Source organism: Oryx dammah, unplaced genomic scaffold (genome assembly GCF_014754425.2).
Source record: "Oryx dammah isolate SB20612 unplaced genomic scaffold, SCBI_Odam_1.1 HiC_scaffold_9, whole genome shotgun sequence".
Classification (NCBI taxonomy): Eukaryota; Metazoa; Chordata; class Mammalia; order Artiodactyla; family Bovidae; genus Oryx; species Oryx dammah.
Window position 1 is genome coordinate 53,988,433 of NW_024070193.1, and position 19,201 is coordinate 54,007,633.

At 45.0% G+C, this 19,201-nt stretch overlaps 1 protein-coding gene across 1 annotated transcript in view; it reads left to right on the forward strand.

Moving 5' to 3' along the window:
* Window positions 1-19,201, forward strand: part of OSBPL10 (oxysterol binding protein like 10) — a 326,754-nt gene that overhangs the window by 235,889 nt on the left and 71,664 nt on the right. The window contains exons 5-6 of the mRNA XM_040246324.1: window positions 3,539-3,749; window positions 16,729-16,893. Of these exons, the coding sequence (XP_040102258.1) occupies window positions 3,539-3,749; window positions 16,729-16,893 (376 nt within the window). The remainder of the gene's footprint in view (window positions 1-3,538; window positions 3,750-16,728; window positions 16,894-19,201) is intronic.

The window sequence follows — 19,201 nt, forward strand, 5'->3', positions numbered from 1 at the left end:
TCTGCATAGAAGTTAAATAAGCAGGGTGACAATATACAGCCTTGACGCACTCCTTTTCCTATTTGGAACCAGTCTGTTGTTCCATGTCCAGTTCTGACTGTTGCTTCTTCACCTGCATACAGATTTCTCAAGAGGCAGGTCAGGTGGTCTGGTATTCCCATCTCTCTCAGAATTTTCCAGTTTGTTGTGATCCACACAGTCAAAGGCCTTGGCATAGTCAATAAAGCAGAAATAGATGTTTTTCTGGAACTCTCTTGCTTTTTCCATGATCCAGCGGATGTTGGCAATTTGATCTCTGGTTCCTCTGCCTTTTCTAAAACCAGCTTGAACATCAGGAAGTTCGCAGTTCACATATTATTGAAGCCTGGCTTGGAGAATTTTGAGCATTACTTTACTAGCGTGTGAGATGAGTGCAATTGTGCGGTAGTTTGAGCATTCTTTGGCATTGCCTTTCTTTGGGATTGGAATGCAAACTGACCTTTTCCAGTCCTGTGGCCACTGCTGAGTTTTCCAAATTTGCTGGCATATTGAGTGCAGCACTTTCATAGCATCATCTTTTAGGATTTGAAATAGCTCCACTGGAATTCCATCACCTCCACTAGCTTTGTTCATAGTGATGCTTTCTAAGGCCCACTTGACTTCACATTCCAGGATGTCTGGCTCTAGATGAGTGATCACACCATCTAGAAAATAGATAATCCCCAAGCACCTACTGTATAGCACAGGGACCTCTATTCAGTGTCCTGTGGTGACCTATATGGGAAAAGAATCTGAAAGAGAATGGATATATGTGTAGATTCGTAAGTGGACCATTTTGCAGTGCGCCTAAAACTACTACAATATTGTAAATCAGTTATAGTCCAAGGTAAAATAAAAATTAAAAAAAAGAGTGGATTCCATAGTTAATGGCTTCATTTTACTTACCTTTTCTCTTAAGCATTATGGCATCATCTGTAATAGTCAGGAACATATGCTTTACATTCTGGTGTTATATTTTCTTCTTCTCTTTCAACACATCATTTTTCTGAGACAAGTTTTTATGGTAGGAATTTACAGAAATGCTGACTATGACGAGTAGCTCGAAGTCGACTTCTCCCTAAATGTTAGCAGTTCTCCATAGAGTTGACTGTCAACGAATATGTAAACATTTTGTCTTTTTGATGTTAAATTTAACCATTTTCTTGGCAAACTGAAACTGATAGCAGAGGTATTACTTTTCCTGAATCTTCAGCCCTGTTGTCCTAAGTGACTGTGATGATTCTTGTAGACTCTGTGTCATAAATGGATTCTTTTGCCCCTCAGTGAAGAGAAAGGGACCCTGGGGGTTCATTCATTCATTCAACAGATAGTTGCTTGGGATCCATCAGTGAATCACACAGATAGAATGGTTCCTGCTTTCATGCTAGTACAGATGATTTTAAATTATGTGGTGCAGGAAGCTTTCCCAAGAAGGCAGCTCTTCAGCAAAGACCTGAAGAAGAAACGAATTCTTACTGAGTTCCTATTATGCCTCAGATACTGTTTTAGGAGCCAGAATGGCTAGCTATAACTTCTGTAATCAGCAGAAAATAACTTACATGGTCAGAGGATGGGCGTGTAATCTGTTTAATGTCACTATTAAAAAAAATCTTTTTGAAGTAATGGCACCAGTTTTGGTTAAGTAGAATTGCAATGGGCAAACAGTTTTTAAGACGATGACTACACAGTGTAATAGGAAATAGGAGATATTTGTCTTCAAAAGAAAATAGAAAGAGAAGCCCATGTATGGGATGGGTTTTGTGTCCAGGTCCAGCGGTCCTTGCAGAGGTATGGCTTCTCCCAAGCTGGTAGTGTCATGACGGTCCCAAGGATCCTCCCGGGGATGACAGTGACGAAGCAGGAGCAACTGCTTTAGATTACGGATGGCTTTTGTGGGAGATGTTTGAAGAACAGTGGAGGAGTCCAGGGAGCAGGAGGTGGTCCCTGCCTCAAATGCTGACCTGTGACTTCAGGCGGGCTGCCTTTGCTCCTCCACACATCAGCTCGACTGCTTATTTGCTGGCCATGCAATTTATGCTCATCATCTGGTTTAGCAAGATAAGGTGTGAAAACAGGAGGAGGATGCACTTCCCAAGACCACCAGTCAAGTCCTTTTCTAGTTCTCAAATTCCTTTCTCCTTGATTTGTCCAAGGAAACACTGCTTGTCTGTAGCTTTTGAATTGAAGCCAGGCCACTATGGGGTTAACTGGTTTGTCACAGCGTTAGCTGTGGAGCAGGGCTGGCTCTTGAACTCCTGGTTTTTCTCCTCCTCTTGGCTCCCTACACATGGTGTTAAGGAAGTTGGCGGCTCTCCTAGCATTTTAGAGGCAGAGTGGGTCGGCGCTGGTTTTGCTGTGTGTGTGGTCTCACCCCCACAAATGCTAGCCCCAGATTTCACTTTTATTTCCAGAACTTCAAGGAGGACCACCAAGGAGTTAGGGATGGACAGGAGATGGAAGAAAAGCAAGGAATTAACCTTGCTCTGAGACAAAGCCAGGGGTGCCCATTGTCTCGGATAACCTTCCTGTGGTCCAAGGACCTTAAAGTTGATCACAAGACTTCTACTTTTAGTATATTTATTTTTACCTTTCAAAGATCTGTAAAAGATACACCTGGATTGCTTGGTGGCCCCCTTCAGGTCTAAAGTTCTAAAATTCTCTTGTGTGCAGAGCTGCAGAGGCCAAGTGCCTTTGGGTAGATGGACCCGGATGGATTTCATCCGAGGCCTGCGGCATCCCAGGATGGATGTGCGCCAAGCATCCTCAGACTGCATGTTCACGCCGCCGGTAGTCTGGGTGGTGATGCTGTCTTGCACCACACTTTTTTTTTCTTTTAATTAATTTAATTATTTTAATTGGAGGCTAATTACTTTACAATATTGTAGTGGTTTTTGCCATATATTGACATGAATCAGCCATGTACATGTGTTCCCCATCCTGAACCCCTTCCCACCTCCTTCCCCATCCCATCCCATCCCATCCCTCAGGGTCATCCCAGTGTTCTGGCCCTAAGCACCCTGTCTCATGCATCAAACCTGGACTGGTGATCTATTTCAAGTATGGTAATACACGTTTCAGTGCTATTCTTTCAAATCATCCCACCTTTGCCTCCACCCACAGAGTCCAAAACACTGTTCTTGACACCTGTGTCTCTTTTGCTCTCTCACATATAGGGTCATCATTACCATCTTTCTAAATTCCATACATATGTGTTAGTATACTGTATTGGTGTTTTTCTTTCTGCCTTACTTCACTCTGTATAATCGGCTCCAGTTTCATCCACCTCATTAGAACTGATTCAAATGTATTCTTTTTAATGGCTGAGTAATACTCCATTGAGTATATGTACCACTGCTTCTTATCCATTCATCTGTGGGTGGCATCTAGGTTGCTTCCGTGTCCTGGCTATTGTGAACAGTTGCGCCCCAGTTTGATCCACTCGCGTGGTTTAGCGCTGGCTCCCGGACGCTGGAAGCGAGGCCTTCCGACTCTCACCTCGGGCTGTCTCCCTTTTCCGCAGATGATGACCCAGGTGGAGGGGCAGCAGAAGAACCTGGTGCACGCCATCGAGTCTCTCCCGGGGTCTGGCCCCCTCACTGCCTTGGACCAGGACCTGCTGCTCCTGAAAGCTACCTCTGCTGCCACCCTCAGCTGCCTCGGGGAGTGCCTGAGCCTGCTCCAGCAGAGCCTGCACCACGCCGGCCAGTCCAGCCACAGGCCGGCAGCCTCGGGTAAGACCTCCCCGGCGGCGGCGCGCCCGGGTCTGCGAGTGCGCGTCGTCTGGTGTGCGCATGTGCCTGTCTGTCCGCTGTGACCTTCTTCCTTTAAATCGATCCATCTCGCCTTTTATCCAACTGCTTCTCCGTTTACCCCTTCTCAGCCTCGCTTGGGCTGTCTATATTTTTTTCATTTCACCCATTAGCAGTGTGCCATCCTGTCAACAATTTAACGTTTTCACGAATACTATAGAACTCTTCTGAAACGTGTTAGCGTTCAGTTCTCCGTTGCCTTCTATTTGTGAATTTTGCACTCAGTGTTGTGATTGCAAGATCCGTTGCTCAGCAGCGTCTGGTCCGCTATTTCCAGCTGTGCCTGTGGGTCCTGTCCCCCAAACCCTCCCATGATGAACAGCCGCCTTGCCTCCTGCTCTCTGCCTCGGGCCACCATGCCCTCCTCTTTCCTGTCTCCTCAGGGCCCGGTGTGAGATTTTCTCTGGGATACATAACAGAAGCATTTCTAGCTGTTTATCAAGAAGTTCGAGAAAATAATAAACTCCCCAAAGAGGCGCCAGTCCTTTTGAAGGAAGTTTTCATGGATAAGCAGATAGAAAGATATTAGGGAAGATTAAATTAAATGATACAGGTGAAAATGGCTTGAGATGGGTCATGTCATAGAGAATTATAAAATATTAGAAGAGATGCACTGAAGTCTCACTGAGCTTTGTTGCTCAGGGTTCAATTAATTAACAAAGAATGAAGCAATTCAGGTGATGGGAAGCCAAGCCAGGTTATGATGAATGGTCTATATTTCACATTTCCTCCAGGTCCCCACTGCTCTCCTCTGTCACCAAGGTTAGTCAGCTGTAGAGGTTGGGGGCGGGGGTTGAGTTTCTTCTGTAGTACCCACCATCATTTACTAAGCTCTGATTCTATCAGTGTCTACCTTTTGCTATCCATTTTATGAAATCTTCACGAAGTGTGTATCATTATGCCCATCATGTGGGTGAGCTGAGCTGAGGCTCAGAGCAGTTAAATGACCTGCCCAAAGCCACCCTGGTATCATAGAGCGAAGTCCAGGGGTGGGCTCTGCCCACTGTGGCAGGTGCCTGGGGTCCTTTGTTCAAACCAGAACAGACCACCCAGTGGACTCTGGATTCCCCAGACTGGGGCTGGTCACATCTTAATTTTCTGACACTGTCCTGCTCACATCTTAATTTTCTCAGGGCAGGTATTTGTTTGTTTGTTTTTTTTCTTTATTCTTTGGGAAATAGTTTGAAACTTCTAAAAAAGTTACAAGAATAGTATGAAAAATTCTCATCAATCTCCAAATTCTCCAAATGCTATTACGATGTTGGCTCCATCTTCTCTGTATGTATAAGCCTCTTATAATATTCTAGCCACTAAAGAGTAAGTTGCTGATGATATGTACCTTTACTTTCCTATACCTCAGTGTGAATTTCCTTAAAAAAAGGGCACTCTTCTCTGTAATAACAGTACAGTGGTCCAAATCGAGAAATTAACACAAATACAATCCTCCTCCTAATTTGCAGACCTCGCTAAATTTTTTAAATTGTATTTGTTTATGTTTTCGGCTGCACTGTCTTCGTTGCTACGTGTGGGTTTTTTCTGGCTGTGATGAGCAGGGGTTACTCTCTAGTTGCAGTGCGTCGGCTGCTCATTGCGGGGCTTCTGGTGGAGAGCAGGCTCTAGGGCATACAGGCTTCGGGAGCTGTAGCTCTTGAACTCTGTAGAGTGGGGCTCAGTAGATGCGTTGCATGGACTTAGTTGCCCCGTGGCATTTTGTCACCTTCCCTGACCAAGGATTGAACCCATGTCCCCTCCGTTGGCAGGCAGATTCTTAATCACTGACCACCAAGGAAGTCCCTACTTGACTGAATTTTTCCTATGACTCTACCGGTGTCTTCTGTAATGAAAGAAAAACATTCAGGTGCCGGATCTGGGCTGGGAGAGGCGTGTGTGTCCAGGTGCAGAGTGAAGGCACTCCGTGTGCTTTTTCTCCTTGCTTTTTCCTTCTCTACTTGAAAATTGAGACTCCCTGACTTTCCCTGGTCTGGTTTGAGCCTCAGTGACTGCTTTAGGCATTGGGCACACCTCAGCATTAGACTGGGTACTTCTCAAAGTTCCTAGAATTCTTCTTGCACCAGAACCTGCTCTGTGGACAGATTGGCTCATTCCAAGAAGGAGTGGATAAGAAATTTAAACCATTTTCTTGTGCCTGAAATTCATGCCTTACCTTTTTCTTCAGGGTGACTTTCTAGTAAATTTCGAATTTTCGTTCCAGATTTTCATTTTTTCTCTGGGGTTTTTGCCGGCTGGAGGGACAAAGCTTGAGGTAGAATTTCAGATGTGGTGAAAGGTTGAAGTGGGGACTGTCTGTGGGGGACACGGGAGACCACGCAATGTCCTGGACACTACCCCACCCACCCTACTGCCTCCTGGGGGAGTGGTCGTCCTGTCCCTTCCTGGACCTGACTCCGTTGTCCATCCACCCTTCCTTTTAGCCGTTTTTACTGGGGAACTTGGCTGAAGGTTGGAGAATAGAGCATGAAGCAACATAAAGGTTATTGTGTTTCTTTGTCTTCCTAACCCTTTGCAAAGTTACATTCCATGTAACATGGCCCTTTGGATTTTAAAACATTCTGCACATGTCTTTTAAATCTGTGCCAGCACATTTAGGGGAAAAAAGGTGGAATTACATCCTTATCCAAAGCATCGTAGTTGCCTGCAGTTAAAACAGAATTCCAGGATCTCAAGCTAATGGAATGGAAGAACCTGGTGACCCCAGGAGTGTCATCTCAAAATGCTTTTGTTAAGAACCTCAGGGCTCTTTGGGTTGATAGGGATGGCAGCAGCCTGACTCCTGCTGATAAAAACTTAATGGTTATATCCAAGGAGTGCCAGACTGGGTTGATGGAAATCAAAATCTCATTAAAGTGAACCTCTATCAGGCTTTCCTCCAGAGCAGCGGTCCCCAGCCTTTTGGGCACCAGGAACCAGCTTTGTGAAAGACACTTTTTCCATGGACTGGAAGTTGGGGGATGATTTCCAGATGATTCAAGCGAATTCATTTATTGCTCACTTTATTTCTAATCTAATGCCGTGACTGATCTGACAGGAGGTACCAGTCTGTGGCCCAGAGGTTGGGGACCCCAGCTCTAGAGTTTCAAGGGGCAGGGGGTGGGGGTGGGGCGCAGATCGCTCGGCATAGCCGATATCTGTAGGGCACTGTTCATGAAGTCTCTTTGCTTTCTGATCCTTCTGCACTGATTTTCTTTTTTCCTTCTGACCCTCTTCGGAATCAAAACCTAATCTGTGATCTCACGGCATCTTCTGTAGCTTCTTGTTGCATCTTCTGGGGAACCTGGTGGCTCTAGAGCCTTTGTCTGAAGATGTTGCTCCTTGACCTCAATTTCAGTTCAAACAGAGCGACTGGACCAAGGTGGAGATTACTTGAGCTCTCATCTGTGCCCACCTACACATTTCAGGCTCGGGTCCTGTCTCCGATGTTACCTCTGAGATAATTCAGGGCTGAAATGCTTCATCTAACTTCTGTTTATGGAGAGGTTTGTAGCTAAAATTTATAAAGGAACTTGACTTCTTGGTCCAGGCTTATGTTCCCTGGTTCTCCTCTGTCCTGGTGACTGAATCTTCTCCAGCATTTTGATAGAGGCAGATGCGTGATGGGATGGGGCAGGTGGGCATATGGTTTCCCGAGTCCAGATATGTGCCTGTTTTCCGCGGTGTGACAAGTCAGGGCTGCACCAGAGCTGGAGACGGCTGGGCTGCTTGGGAGTCTGTGCTGGAGGGGGATTCCAGACCTTAAGGTGGTCTAGGGGGCCAGAGCAGTCTGCTGCTTGTGCTTCTGGGGAGGTTCCTCACCTGATCAGGGAACATGATTCGAAGGCAGCACAGACACCTGTGATCAGACCAGCACGTTCTAGTGCACTGTGAGAGCTGGCTACCACCTTATAGTAGGTGCAGGACATGCTGGGAGAGAACACTGGGGTTAGAGCTGCTGGAGTGGGGTGGCAGAGGAATCCCCATGGATAACGCTCGTGCCCTTGGACATGAATCAGGGCTAGAGACCAAGACACATGTAATTGAAGAGAGGGGAAGTGGATCAGAATTTAATACGCACTTCTTAATTTGCCCTTCTGGTAACTTTTTCATTCTCTTTTAAGATTTATAAGGATTGTTGGTTAATAAGCCAGTTGCATTGGTTCCTGCTATTTGGGGGTTTGGCCAAAAGGGTCAAATAGATGAGACTTTTTTTTTTTTCTCTTGGCCGCACCCCACAGCATGTGGGATCCAGTTCCCTCATCAGGGTTTGAGCTCAGGCCTCCTGTATTGGAGGTGTGGAGTCTTAACCACTGGGCCATCAGGAAAGTCTGGTGAGACTCTTGTAGGGCCTTTTCTGGGCTTTTCCCACTTGTTGACTTCTTTCTTCTGTTCTGCTTCACTTTTTCCCAGAAACATCTTCAGATTCTCAACTTTCATCCCTTTTCCCCACTCAGACCCCTTTTTTCCCTCTGGCCCTACAATGTCTCTCTTTTCTCTACCTCTATCTATCCTTCTTTCCTGACACCCAGTGCTTCTGGTCACAGTGCATCCCATTTAAGTCACCTTCCCTTATTTTGTGATTAAAAGTCAAGATAAAAATATGATGATCCCTTCAGTAAGCAGCATACTGGGAAACACTACCATTGCAGAATCTTTCAGATGGGTAGTTGTATTTATATACCCAGCGGTCAAAACAGATTGATTGGCAGTTCCTCCATAAAGAAAGCTGTCAGATCCTACCATACCAGCTTTTCATTGTAAATACACCCTATGTTTTCCCCATGTTTGTAAATGTCAGTCTTACTCATTTGGGGAAAGCCCTCTCAGATTGACTGCACCCTGGAGGCGGGAGTTCAGTGTGTTACAGGAACAGTGGGGGGCTTTCCAGTGCCTCCCCTGTCACTGGCCTCTGTCTGGGCAGAGACATCACAGCGCTGGTGTGGTTACTGCAGCCTCCAGAGCTCCAGCAAGGGGTAAGCTGAGGCCAAGGGCAGAGTCAGACAGTCCCACAGTCAAAGCTTTAAGCCTGTGGTTAAATGTTCTGTAGCTTTCTTTCTGCTTCTGGTTGGTTAAGAGAACCAGAAAGTTATTTTCCCCGCCCCTTTTTTCTTGGGTTTCTTGTGTCTACTAAGGCGTGTTGTGTGAGGAGCTGCAGGCATGCGTCAAAACCTGGTGTAAGCACTGGTTTGCAAACTGGTGAACACCTGACCCATTGCCTTCCTCCTTTCTCCCATTGGATCATCTCTGATGGTCTGCCACTCAGGAGCTTTAGGGTGGGCTGGAAAGTGAAAGGTAATTGACATATAACCAGTAGGCTACGGTCAGCAGCCACGTGGTGATGTTAGATCCTGGTTTTCTTTGTGTTTGTACTTGCTGGTATGTCTGTGATCATCTTTCTGTCGTAGACCTTCTGAGTCACTTTCTATAGGTGAGGCGTGTTTTCTCACCTGTCCAACGGATCCGTAGTAAAACACACCATGAGCGATTGTGCCACTAAGAAAAAGGTGCCAATTAAGCTATGACACATTGTTGAGCATAAGATGAGCTCCGATTTCAGAGATGTTAAAATGTGAAAATTGGTGTGTCTTTGGATTAATGAAATCTGGTTTAGACTTGTGTTTTGTTTTACAACACAATCTTGAGAATTTATCTTTCAAACACATCATGCAGGCCAGTTATTTTTTTTCCTTACCCTGCTGCTTGTTTTTCTGTTAGTCTCCATTACGCTTTTTGTCTCTGTATTTCTATGCTGCTTTTCTTGTTTCCTCTCATTTTGCTACACAGGTTGTGTTTCCTTTCCTATAGCATTTTTGGGGAAAATATCTATATAGATTATAGTAGTGGTTACACTGCAGTCTTCATAAAGACTCATTGACTTGTATTATTGTAATTGTCAAAATCAAGAATGGCACATTGCATAGAGTGATGAAGATGCAATACTTTAATTTCCTTTTTTTCTCAGTAGACTTCCCAATTTTTGATAAAAATATAATACAGGAGATATTATCAGTATTTTAATATTAATTTAATATTCAATAATGTATAGTAATGATTAAATCTCTTTAGAGGAATTTTGACTTAATAGTCAGTGGTGCTTCATGTTTTCAAGAAGTGTTTAAATTCAGTTCCAGGGCTAGGACGGGGTGTGATGAGTGGAACACCTGCTGTGAGCACAAATTTAATGGTACCAAAGTCCTTGAGATAAATGATGTTTTAATGCAATATCTTTAAACCAAAATTAATGCAAAAAAGTCCAGGATGAACAAAATATCAAAATCTTACAGATAGGACTTGACTGGGAGAGGCAGCTGAGTCCTTTAAGACAGTTTTTTGTTTTGACACTAATTTTGATTTAAACAATTTTGCACGAACATGTCATTTATCTTGATTACTGTCTTGGTGCCTCTTTAAATTTTACCGAGGCAAGTGCCTTTTCCCTCCCGAGTCCCAGCCCTGCTCAGCCTTGCGTTCAGCTGGGTTCATCGCTCATCGCCACTCCTTTCACACAGCTGCTCCAGTCTTGAGTTCTTTATCCTGCTGCTTGTCTTCATGTGTTGGGATATGTCCTCAAGTCATTTTTTTCCCCAGAAAGTGGGATATGTTCTGAGTCCCTGCAGTGGTGCTCAGAAGGCATAGAGGGTAGAGTTTGAGAGTCTGGGCTCTGGGGACAGGTGGCCTGGGTGTTCATCTGCCATTTACCCCTGACATTTACTGGCTCTGCGTGCCTCTTTGTTTATCTATCAAGAGGTAAGTCCTAGGACTTACCTCATGGGTCGTCATTAGAATTAGATGAGTTAACACACAAAAATTCCATTGATAGGGACTTGCCTGGTGGTCCAGTGGTTAAGACCCTTCGCTCCCAGTGCGGGGTCCAGGCTTGATCCCTGACTGGGGAACTAGATTCAGTATGCTGCAGCCGGGACTTTGCATGCCACAACTAAAGATGCTGCAAATAAAAAGGAGGAGGAGGAAGATCCTGCATGCCACAAATAAGAGCTGGCCCAGCCAAATCAATAAATATTACATAATAATTTTAAAAAGAAAATTTTTTGTATAGTAGTCCTTGGCACCTAGCAAGAGCTCAACAAATGCTGACTGTTTTCAGCAGAGGAAAGATAATTTGTCTGAAGACAAGCATTATCTTTCCAGCCCCGCACCCACCCAGAAATATGTAGATATTCATTTACATTCTTCTCTTCATCTGTCAGCTTTTGGCATTTAGCGTTGTGGCAAAAGCCAAGGCTAGCTTGATTTTTTTTTCTCCCTTTAAGGCAAGTCTGACTGTTCTGCCTAAATGATTGGAAAATTTTTCCTCTTGAATTTTTTTTTTTAATTAAAAAGTGTTGCCAAACTTCATGAGCCAGGCATTCATTAAACTCTTCTATTTTTGTGTGTGTTTGACATTTCAGTAAGAAAAAAACCTAAGAAAATATTGAAAGCTGTGTCTAGATATGAGTCTTTTCTGATAGGTTTTGCTGGAGTGTGGTGGGCTGTTTTCACAGGACCCATAACCCACTCTTCAGCTCCGGCTGTGTGTTGCTTTACTCCTGTTACTGTTTATTGTTTTTGTTCCATTTGTCCCACTGATCTCTTTCAGCTTAAAGGTCCCTGCTGTGTATCTTCTGTCTTTAAAACAACTATTATTATGTATTTTTGTCTGCACTAGGGTCGCTGTGCACAGGCTCTCTCTAGCTGCAGTGAGTGGGGGCCAGCCTCTGGTTGTGGTTTGTGGGCTTCTCACTGTGGCGGCTTCTCCTGCTGCCGAGTACGGGCTCTGGAGCACTGGCTCAGTAGCTGCGGTGTGTGGTCTTAGTTGCTCCATGGCATGTGGAGTCTTCTGGACTAGGGATCGAACACATGACCCCTACATTGGTAGATGGCTTCTTAGTCTCTGGACCACCAGGGAAGCCCTGAATCTTCTGTCTTATTGCTGACCCTTGTGCCCTTGGCAGCTGCTCACTAGTAGAACTTCATCTTGACACACTACTTATGTGTTGATTCAGTTTTAACCTTGTTTCAATACTGAAACCTTGTTTCAGTATTAACCTTCACTTCAGTTCAGTCGCTCAGTCGTGTCTGACTCTTTGCAACCCCATGAATCGCAGCACGCCAGGCCTCCCTGTCCATCACCAACTCCCGGAGTTCACTCAGACTCACGTCCATCGAGTCCGTGATGCCATCCAGCCATCTCATCCTTGATCGTCCCCTTCTCCTCCTGCCCCCAATCTCTCCCAGCATCAGAGTCTTTTCCAATGAGTCAACACTTCGCATGAGGTGGCCAAAGTACTGGAGTTTCAGCTTTAGCATCATTCCTTCCAAAGAAATCCCAGGGTTGATCTCCTTCAGAATGGACTGGTTGGATCTCCTTGCAGTCCAAGGGACCCTCAAGAGTCTTCTCCAACACCACAGTTCAAAAGCATCGATTCTTTGGCATTCAGCCTTCTTCACAGTCCAACTCTCACATCCATACATGACCACTGGAAAAACCATAGCCTTGACTAGATGGACCTTTGTTGGCAAAGTAATGTCTCTGCTTTTGAATATACTATGTAGGTTGGTCATAACTTTTCTTCCAAGGAGTGAGCGTCTTTCAATTTCATGGCTGCAGTCACCATCTGCAGTGATTTTGGAGCCCAGAAAAATAAAGTCTGACACTGTTTCCACTGTTTCCCCATCTATTTGCCATGAAGTGATGGGACCAGATGCCATGATCTTTGTTTTCTGAATGTTGAGCTTTAAGCCAACTTTTTCACTCTCCTCTTTCACTTTCATCAAGAGGCTTTTTAGTTCCTCTTCACTTTCTGCCATAAGGGTGGTGTCATCTGCATATCTGAGGTTATTGATATTTCTCCTGGCAATCTTGATTCCAGCTTGTGTTTCTTCCAGTCCAGCGTTTCTCATGATGTACTCTGCATAGAAGTTAAATAAGCAGGGTGACAATATACAGCCTTGAAGTACTCCTTTTCCTAAGGGTGGTGTCATCTGCATATCTGAGGTTATTGATATTTCTCCTGGCAATCTTGATTCAAGCCTGTGTTTCTTCCAGTCCAGCGTTTCTCATGATGTACTCTGCATATAAGTTAAATAAGCAGGGTGACAATATACAGCCTTGATGTACTCCTTTTCCTGTTTGGAAGCAGTCTGTTGTTCCATGTCCAGTTCTAACTGTTGCTTCCTGATCTGCATACAAGTTTCTCTAGAGGCAGGTCAGGTGGTCTGGTATTCTCATCTCTTTCAGAATTTTCCGCAGTTTGTTGTGATCCACACAGTCAAAGGCCTTGGCATAGTCAATAAAGCAGAAATTGATGTTTTTCTGGGACTCTCTTGCTTTTTCCATGATCCAGCGGATGTTGGCAATTTGATCTCTGGTTTCTCTGCTTTTTCTAAAACCAGCTTGAACATCAGGGAGTTCACGGTTCACATATTGCTGAAGCTTGGCTTGGAGAATTTTGAGTATTACTTTACTAGCATGTGAGATGAGTGCAATTGTGTGGTAGTTTGAGCATTCTTTGACATTGCCTTTCTTTGGGATTGGAATGAAAACTGACCTTTTCCAGTCCTGTGGCCACTGCTGAGTTTTCCAAATTTGCTGGCATATTGAGTGCAGCACTTTCACAGCATCATCTTTTAGGATTTGAAATAGCTCCACTGGAATTCCATCACCTCCACTAGCTTTGTTCATAGTGATGCTTTCTAAGGCCCACTTGACTTCACATTCCAGGATGTCTGGCTCTAGATGAGTGATCATACCATCATGATTATCCGGGTCGTGAAGATCTTTTTTGTACAGTTCTTCTGTGTATTCTTGCCACCTCTTCTGAATATCTTCTGCTTCTGTTAGGTCCAGACCATTTCTGTCCTTTATCGAGCCCATCTTTGCATGACATGTTCCCTTGGTATCTCTAATTTTCTTGAAGAGATCTCTAGTCTTTCCCATTCTGTTGTTTTCCTCTATTTCTTTGCATTGATTGCTGAAGAAGGCTTTCTTATCTCTTCTTGCTATTCTTTGGAACTCTGCATTCAGATGCTTATATCTTTCCTTTTCTCCTTTGCTTTTCACCTCTCTTCTTTTCACAGCTATTTGTAAGGCCTCCCCAGACAGCCATTTTGCTTTTTTGCATTTCTTTTCCATGGGGATGGTCTTGATCCCTGTCTCCTGTACAATGTCACGAATCTCACTGCATAGTTGATCAGGCACTCTATCTATCAGATCTAGGCCCTTAAATCTATTTCTCACTTCCATTGTATAAGGGATTTTAGATGATCCCAATTTTATTGGCAGCGTCCAAAGCATCACAGTCAGGAGCCAACTGGACATATGCCTTCTCTCCATCAGGCTTGATGAGGGTGTTGACCTTGGCCATGTTGATGTCATAGAACATCTTCATAGCCTGTTTAATCGGGTCCTTGTGGTTCTTGAAATACACGGTGAACACCAGTTGTGCTGTGTCTTCTGTTATCTTCGTAGCTGACTTGCTGGTTGAGGGGGAACTTGATGGCATAGTGGTCAAACTTCTTTCCTCCAGGAGCACTCTTCTGAGGATATTTGGGCTCCCTCCTCAGCTACAGTATTTTGGGCCATTGGAGGATGAGTAATGTATGGATCATCTTCTTTTTTCATTTTATGGTTGTGGATGCCTTTAATCACCGCTTTCTTGGCCTTCAAGGTCTTTGCTTTGGCTTCCGCTTTGGGAAGGGCTGGAGCTGAGAGGAAGAAAGAAAATGAGGGTGTAGGGGCCCCTACTACCGATCTTCAGTGCAGAATTGATCAATTTATACAGCCTTTTTCATTCACTCTGTTAGAATTTCCCTCCTTTATCCTCACACAATATAGGTCTATCCAGACTCCCCAACCAGTGATTGAGGATCGGCTGGACTGGTCTGAGGTGGGCTTCTCTCCTGTCCTCACTCACTGGGCTTTAATGCTGGGAATCTGTAGAATGTGCAAAAAACTACATTTCCCAGCATGCATTGCCACCTCCCCTTCCTGTCCTGGTCTTTGCTGAGTTTTTAGGGAGAAGAGGAAGGCAAACAATAAATGAACGAACAGAGTGAGTTCAGTTCAGTCGCTCAGTCGTGTCCAACACTTTGTGACCCCATGGACTGTAGCTCTGGCCATCTCCTGGAGCTTGCTCAAACTCATGTCCATCGAGTTGGTGATGCCGTCCAACCATCTCATTCTCTGTTGTCCCCTTCTCCTCCTGCCTTCAATCTTTCCCAGCATCAGGGTCTTTTCTAAGGAGTCAGTTTTTTGCATCAGGTTGCCAAAAGATTGGAGAGTGAGTTCAGATAGCACTAAGAGCCGGAAGACAGCAAAACAACTATTGGGGTGGAGGGGAGCCTGTGGCGTGCTGCCTTGGCCAGCATGGTCCTGGGCAGGGGGCCTGAGTGAGTGACGGTTGAGTCAATCCCTGGATTCATGTGGGAGACTTCCTCCACCAGGTAGATGAATGAAGGATGTCCGTCTTAGCAGGGAAATAGTGCCCACCAAGACCTTCATTGCTTTGAAGAACTTGAAAAAACATAGCCTTGCTTGGGCATTGTGAGCAGCAGGGGGAGAAGAGCAGATGGCGGGCAGCGTCTGAGCACTGAAGGGCGACTGAGCTCTTCTTCATGTGAGGCAGTCTGCATGAGCTAACCTTCCCTTAGTCACTCACTCCTGCTCCCAGGCTGAGGATGGAATCCCCAGTTCAGCTGAGTATGAGGCCAGTTCTTTCTCTAATGGCAGTACTGCGGTGGGGTATAGAAATCTGCCTTCAGTTACTTCCTGTCCCCTTAGGAAGCATATACAACTATTCTACAGTAACCCGTGACTCTTAGAAAGGTCGAGGATGCCCCGGTGACTCAGTGCTTAAGGAACCCGCCTGCCGGGGCAGGAGCCACAGGAAGCCCAGGTTCCATCCCTGGGTCAGGAAAACCCCCTGGAGGAGGGCATGGCAACCCACTCCAGTATTCTTGCCTGGAGAATCCCAGGGACAGAGGAGCCTGGCAGGCTACAGTCCGTGGGGTTGCAAAGAGTCAGGCACAACTGAGCATACATGCTTACAAAGGTTAGTATCAGAGTTAGAAAGGCTTTCTTGTTGTTCTCAAGGATCTAGGGAAGATTAGAAAAATGCTTTATAGGGAATTCCCTGGCAGTCTAGTGGTTAGGACTCTTGATTCTGCTGCTGGAGGCCTGGGTTCAATCCCTGATAATGGCACTCAGATCCTGCCAGCCATGTGGCATGGCCAAATAAAGAGAGAAAGAAAATAAATGTTTTATAAACAGCAATCTGGTAACCCCAGAAGTGTTTTTGCTATTATGGCATGACCACATCTGTCTTCAGCGATGTGGCTTCTTGACTTCTGCCGTGCTGGCTGCATCTAACGGCTGTGGGCTTCTGACGTCATCACACTGCAGATGTCTTTTCTCAGCTCTAGTCATCAAACTGCACTCAGACTGCATTTTGAGCAGCCTGTGTCTGATAAAATTCTACGTTGTTTTAATTTTTTGCCCACGTTGTGCAGGATCTTTCCTGACCAGGGTTCGAACTTACGCCCCCTGCCTTGGGAACTACGGGACTGCCAGGGGAGTCCTCGACTTTTGGTTTTTTATTGTAAATATTTTAAAGTATTTTTAAACAGATAAAATAATAAAAACACCCTTAAGGAAATGTGGCAAACTCGTTTTTGTCCAAGAATGGGGAGAGACACAGCCTATGGTGATTCTGATATGGCCATTATGCAGAGACCCGTTTATGAATAGATGACCTGAATCTACACTTCAGTCCACTGAATCAACTGAAGTCCACCGCCGTCCACTTAAAGCTGGGCCCACGTCACTGCGGGCTTCTTATCTAGTGTGATTCCTCTTGAGCTCTAAATATTGGATCTGGAAAATGCTTGGCATCATCCTTGGTCTTTATTTCAGAAGGCATCCTGGGATGGCACGGGCCCAAGTCGCACTCCACAGAGCAGCTGAAAAATGGGACACTTGGCTCCTTGCCATCAGCCAGCGCCAGCATCACCTGGGCCATTTTACCCAACTCCACGGAGGACGAGCAAGCCTTCCCGCCAGAGCCAGAGCCAGAGCCAGAGCCAGAGGTAAGCCGCCTGTCCTCTCTAGCACTGTATGGCTTGTGTTAGTGCTTGCTGGGAAAGAGAGTAATTATATTTGTAACTTGCTCATCTCAGGATTTTAAGAGGAGACCAGTGATAAAATGGAAGCATCACTCCGGGAGACAAAATCACCCCCGAGCACACCTATTCTCCTGCCTGGCAGCTGCCGTGGGTGAATTATGGTGCAACCGATGGGGAATCTCCTATTTTCATTGAAATGGAAGTTATTTTCATATTGAGCAGGAGAGATTCTAACGCACCCACGGACATGACATGTTGACATGATGGGAGCAGTTACAATATATTATATCACTCCCCTAAAATAGCAGCTTCTTTATGTTGGTTGTGCTAATACCGTGAGTGCCTGCCTTCCATGCTCACTCCCCGCATGCTACAGGACCGGGCGAGCCCACGGGCAGTGGCTGGGGCTCTTCCAGGCGCTGCACTGCAGCCCAGGTCCAGGGACGAGCAGCTCTGTCTACCTTAGCGTCCAGCCAGACCCCCACAGGCTCCCTGGGCCCTGCGATCTGCCTGCACGATGCTCCTTGACTGACGGTGCCTCTGAGCGGCAGCTGGAGAGAAGCCAAATGCAGCCTGCCTTTTGTTCGTTTCTCCCGTGTCACGAGTGAATTTCTATTTTCTCTGTTTCTTTGGATGCACGTTTCCTGTTGACATGATCTCGTGAACTGGGCTGGGACCTACCGTAACCATCTGTTAGAGGTGGTTCATTTCAATTGAAATCACTTTGGCTGCAGAATGATAGAACAAGATCTATTTTGTAAGGGTGCAAGCCCCAAAGCAGCGTCTTGGATCACATGGGCTTGGTTCTCCATTGGCATTTTTCTCCCAGCTTCACGTGGTTCTTTTCTCCAAGGGGGAGTAAAGGGCCTAGGTCTTCCAGAGGCAGGGTTAGCCTGCCCACAAAGTATTTCATCAGCATCTGTAAGGTGACTTCGCAGAGTATGAAATGATAGGGGATGTGAGATTCTGAAAGGCCTTTGCTTCTGGCCATGCACCGAGTTTCAGGTGGGGAACACTTGCAGCTGACATGTAGTTGCCTCACAAGGTAAGTTGGCAACTGAGAGGATGATCGGAGCTTGGCATTAGGTTAGCTCTTTTGAGAGCCTTGGGTGGGGTCACGTTTGAGGAGGGGTTCTTCGCTGCTAAGGGTCTGAGAACTCCAGTCCCTTCCATTCCATTGGGAAAGAAGCTTTGGGACTTCACACCATAATACACATACTTAAAACTTGCTCTAGAAAGAAATGAAAAGAGAAATTCTTAGATCTTCAGAAATAATTGTTTAAATCCTGTGCACAGCAGCATCACGGAAACCCTAGCAGACTGTCATCTAATAAGCTTTTTAGAAAAAGATTTTATTTATTTATTGAAGTTTAGTTGATTTATAGTGTGTTAATTTGTGCTATACAGCAAAGTGATTCAGTTATACATAATCCCTTTATAAAATATTCTTTTCCATTATGGTTTATCACAGGATATTGAATATATCAGTAGTCCCTTGTGCTGTACAGTAGGATCTTGTTGGTTATCCATTCCATAAAAGAGTTTGCATCTACTAACACCAACCTCCCAATCTCTCGGTCCCCAGTCCCCCCGCCTTGCCAGCTACAAGTCTCTTGTCTGTGTCCATGAGTCTGTTTGTGAGAGGTTCATTTGTATCACATTTTAGATTCCACAGGTAGGTAATACCATATGGTATTTGTTTTTCTCTTTCTGACTTACTTCACTTAATGTAATAATCTCTAGTTGTGTGTGTATATATATAATTATAATTATATATATAATGGAATACTAGTCAGCCTTAAAGAATGAGCAACATGGATGAAGCTAGAGATTATTACACACACACACAAACTCTGTGGTGTGTGTATTCTTTCTGCATTCATCTGTCAATGGGTATTTAGGCTGTTTCCATGAACACTGGGGTGCAGGTATTTGAATTAGAGCCGTGTCTGGATATATGCCCAGGAGTGAGATAGCTGGATCATGTGGTAATTCTGTTTTTAGTGGTTTTTTTTTTTGAGAAACCTCTATAGTGTTTTCCACTGTGACTGCACCAGCTTACATTGCAAACAACAGTGTAGGAGGGTTCCCTTTTCTCTACATCTTCTCTAGCATTTGTTATTTGTAGATTTTTTAAAGATAGCCATTCTGACCAGTGTGAGGTAGTATTTCATGGTAGTTTTGATTTGCATTTCTTTAATAATTAGCTTACTCCTTGGAAGGAAAGTTATGACCAACCTAGACAGCATATTAAAAAGCAGAGA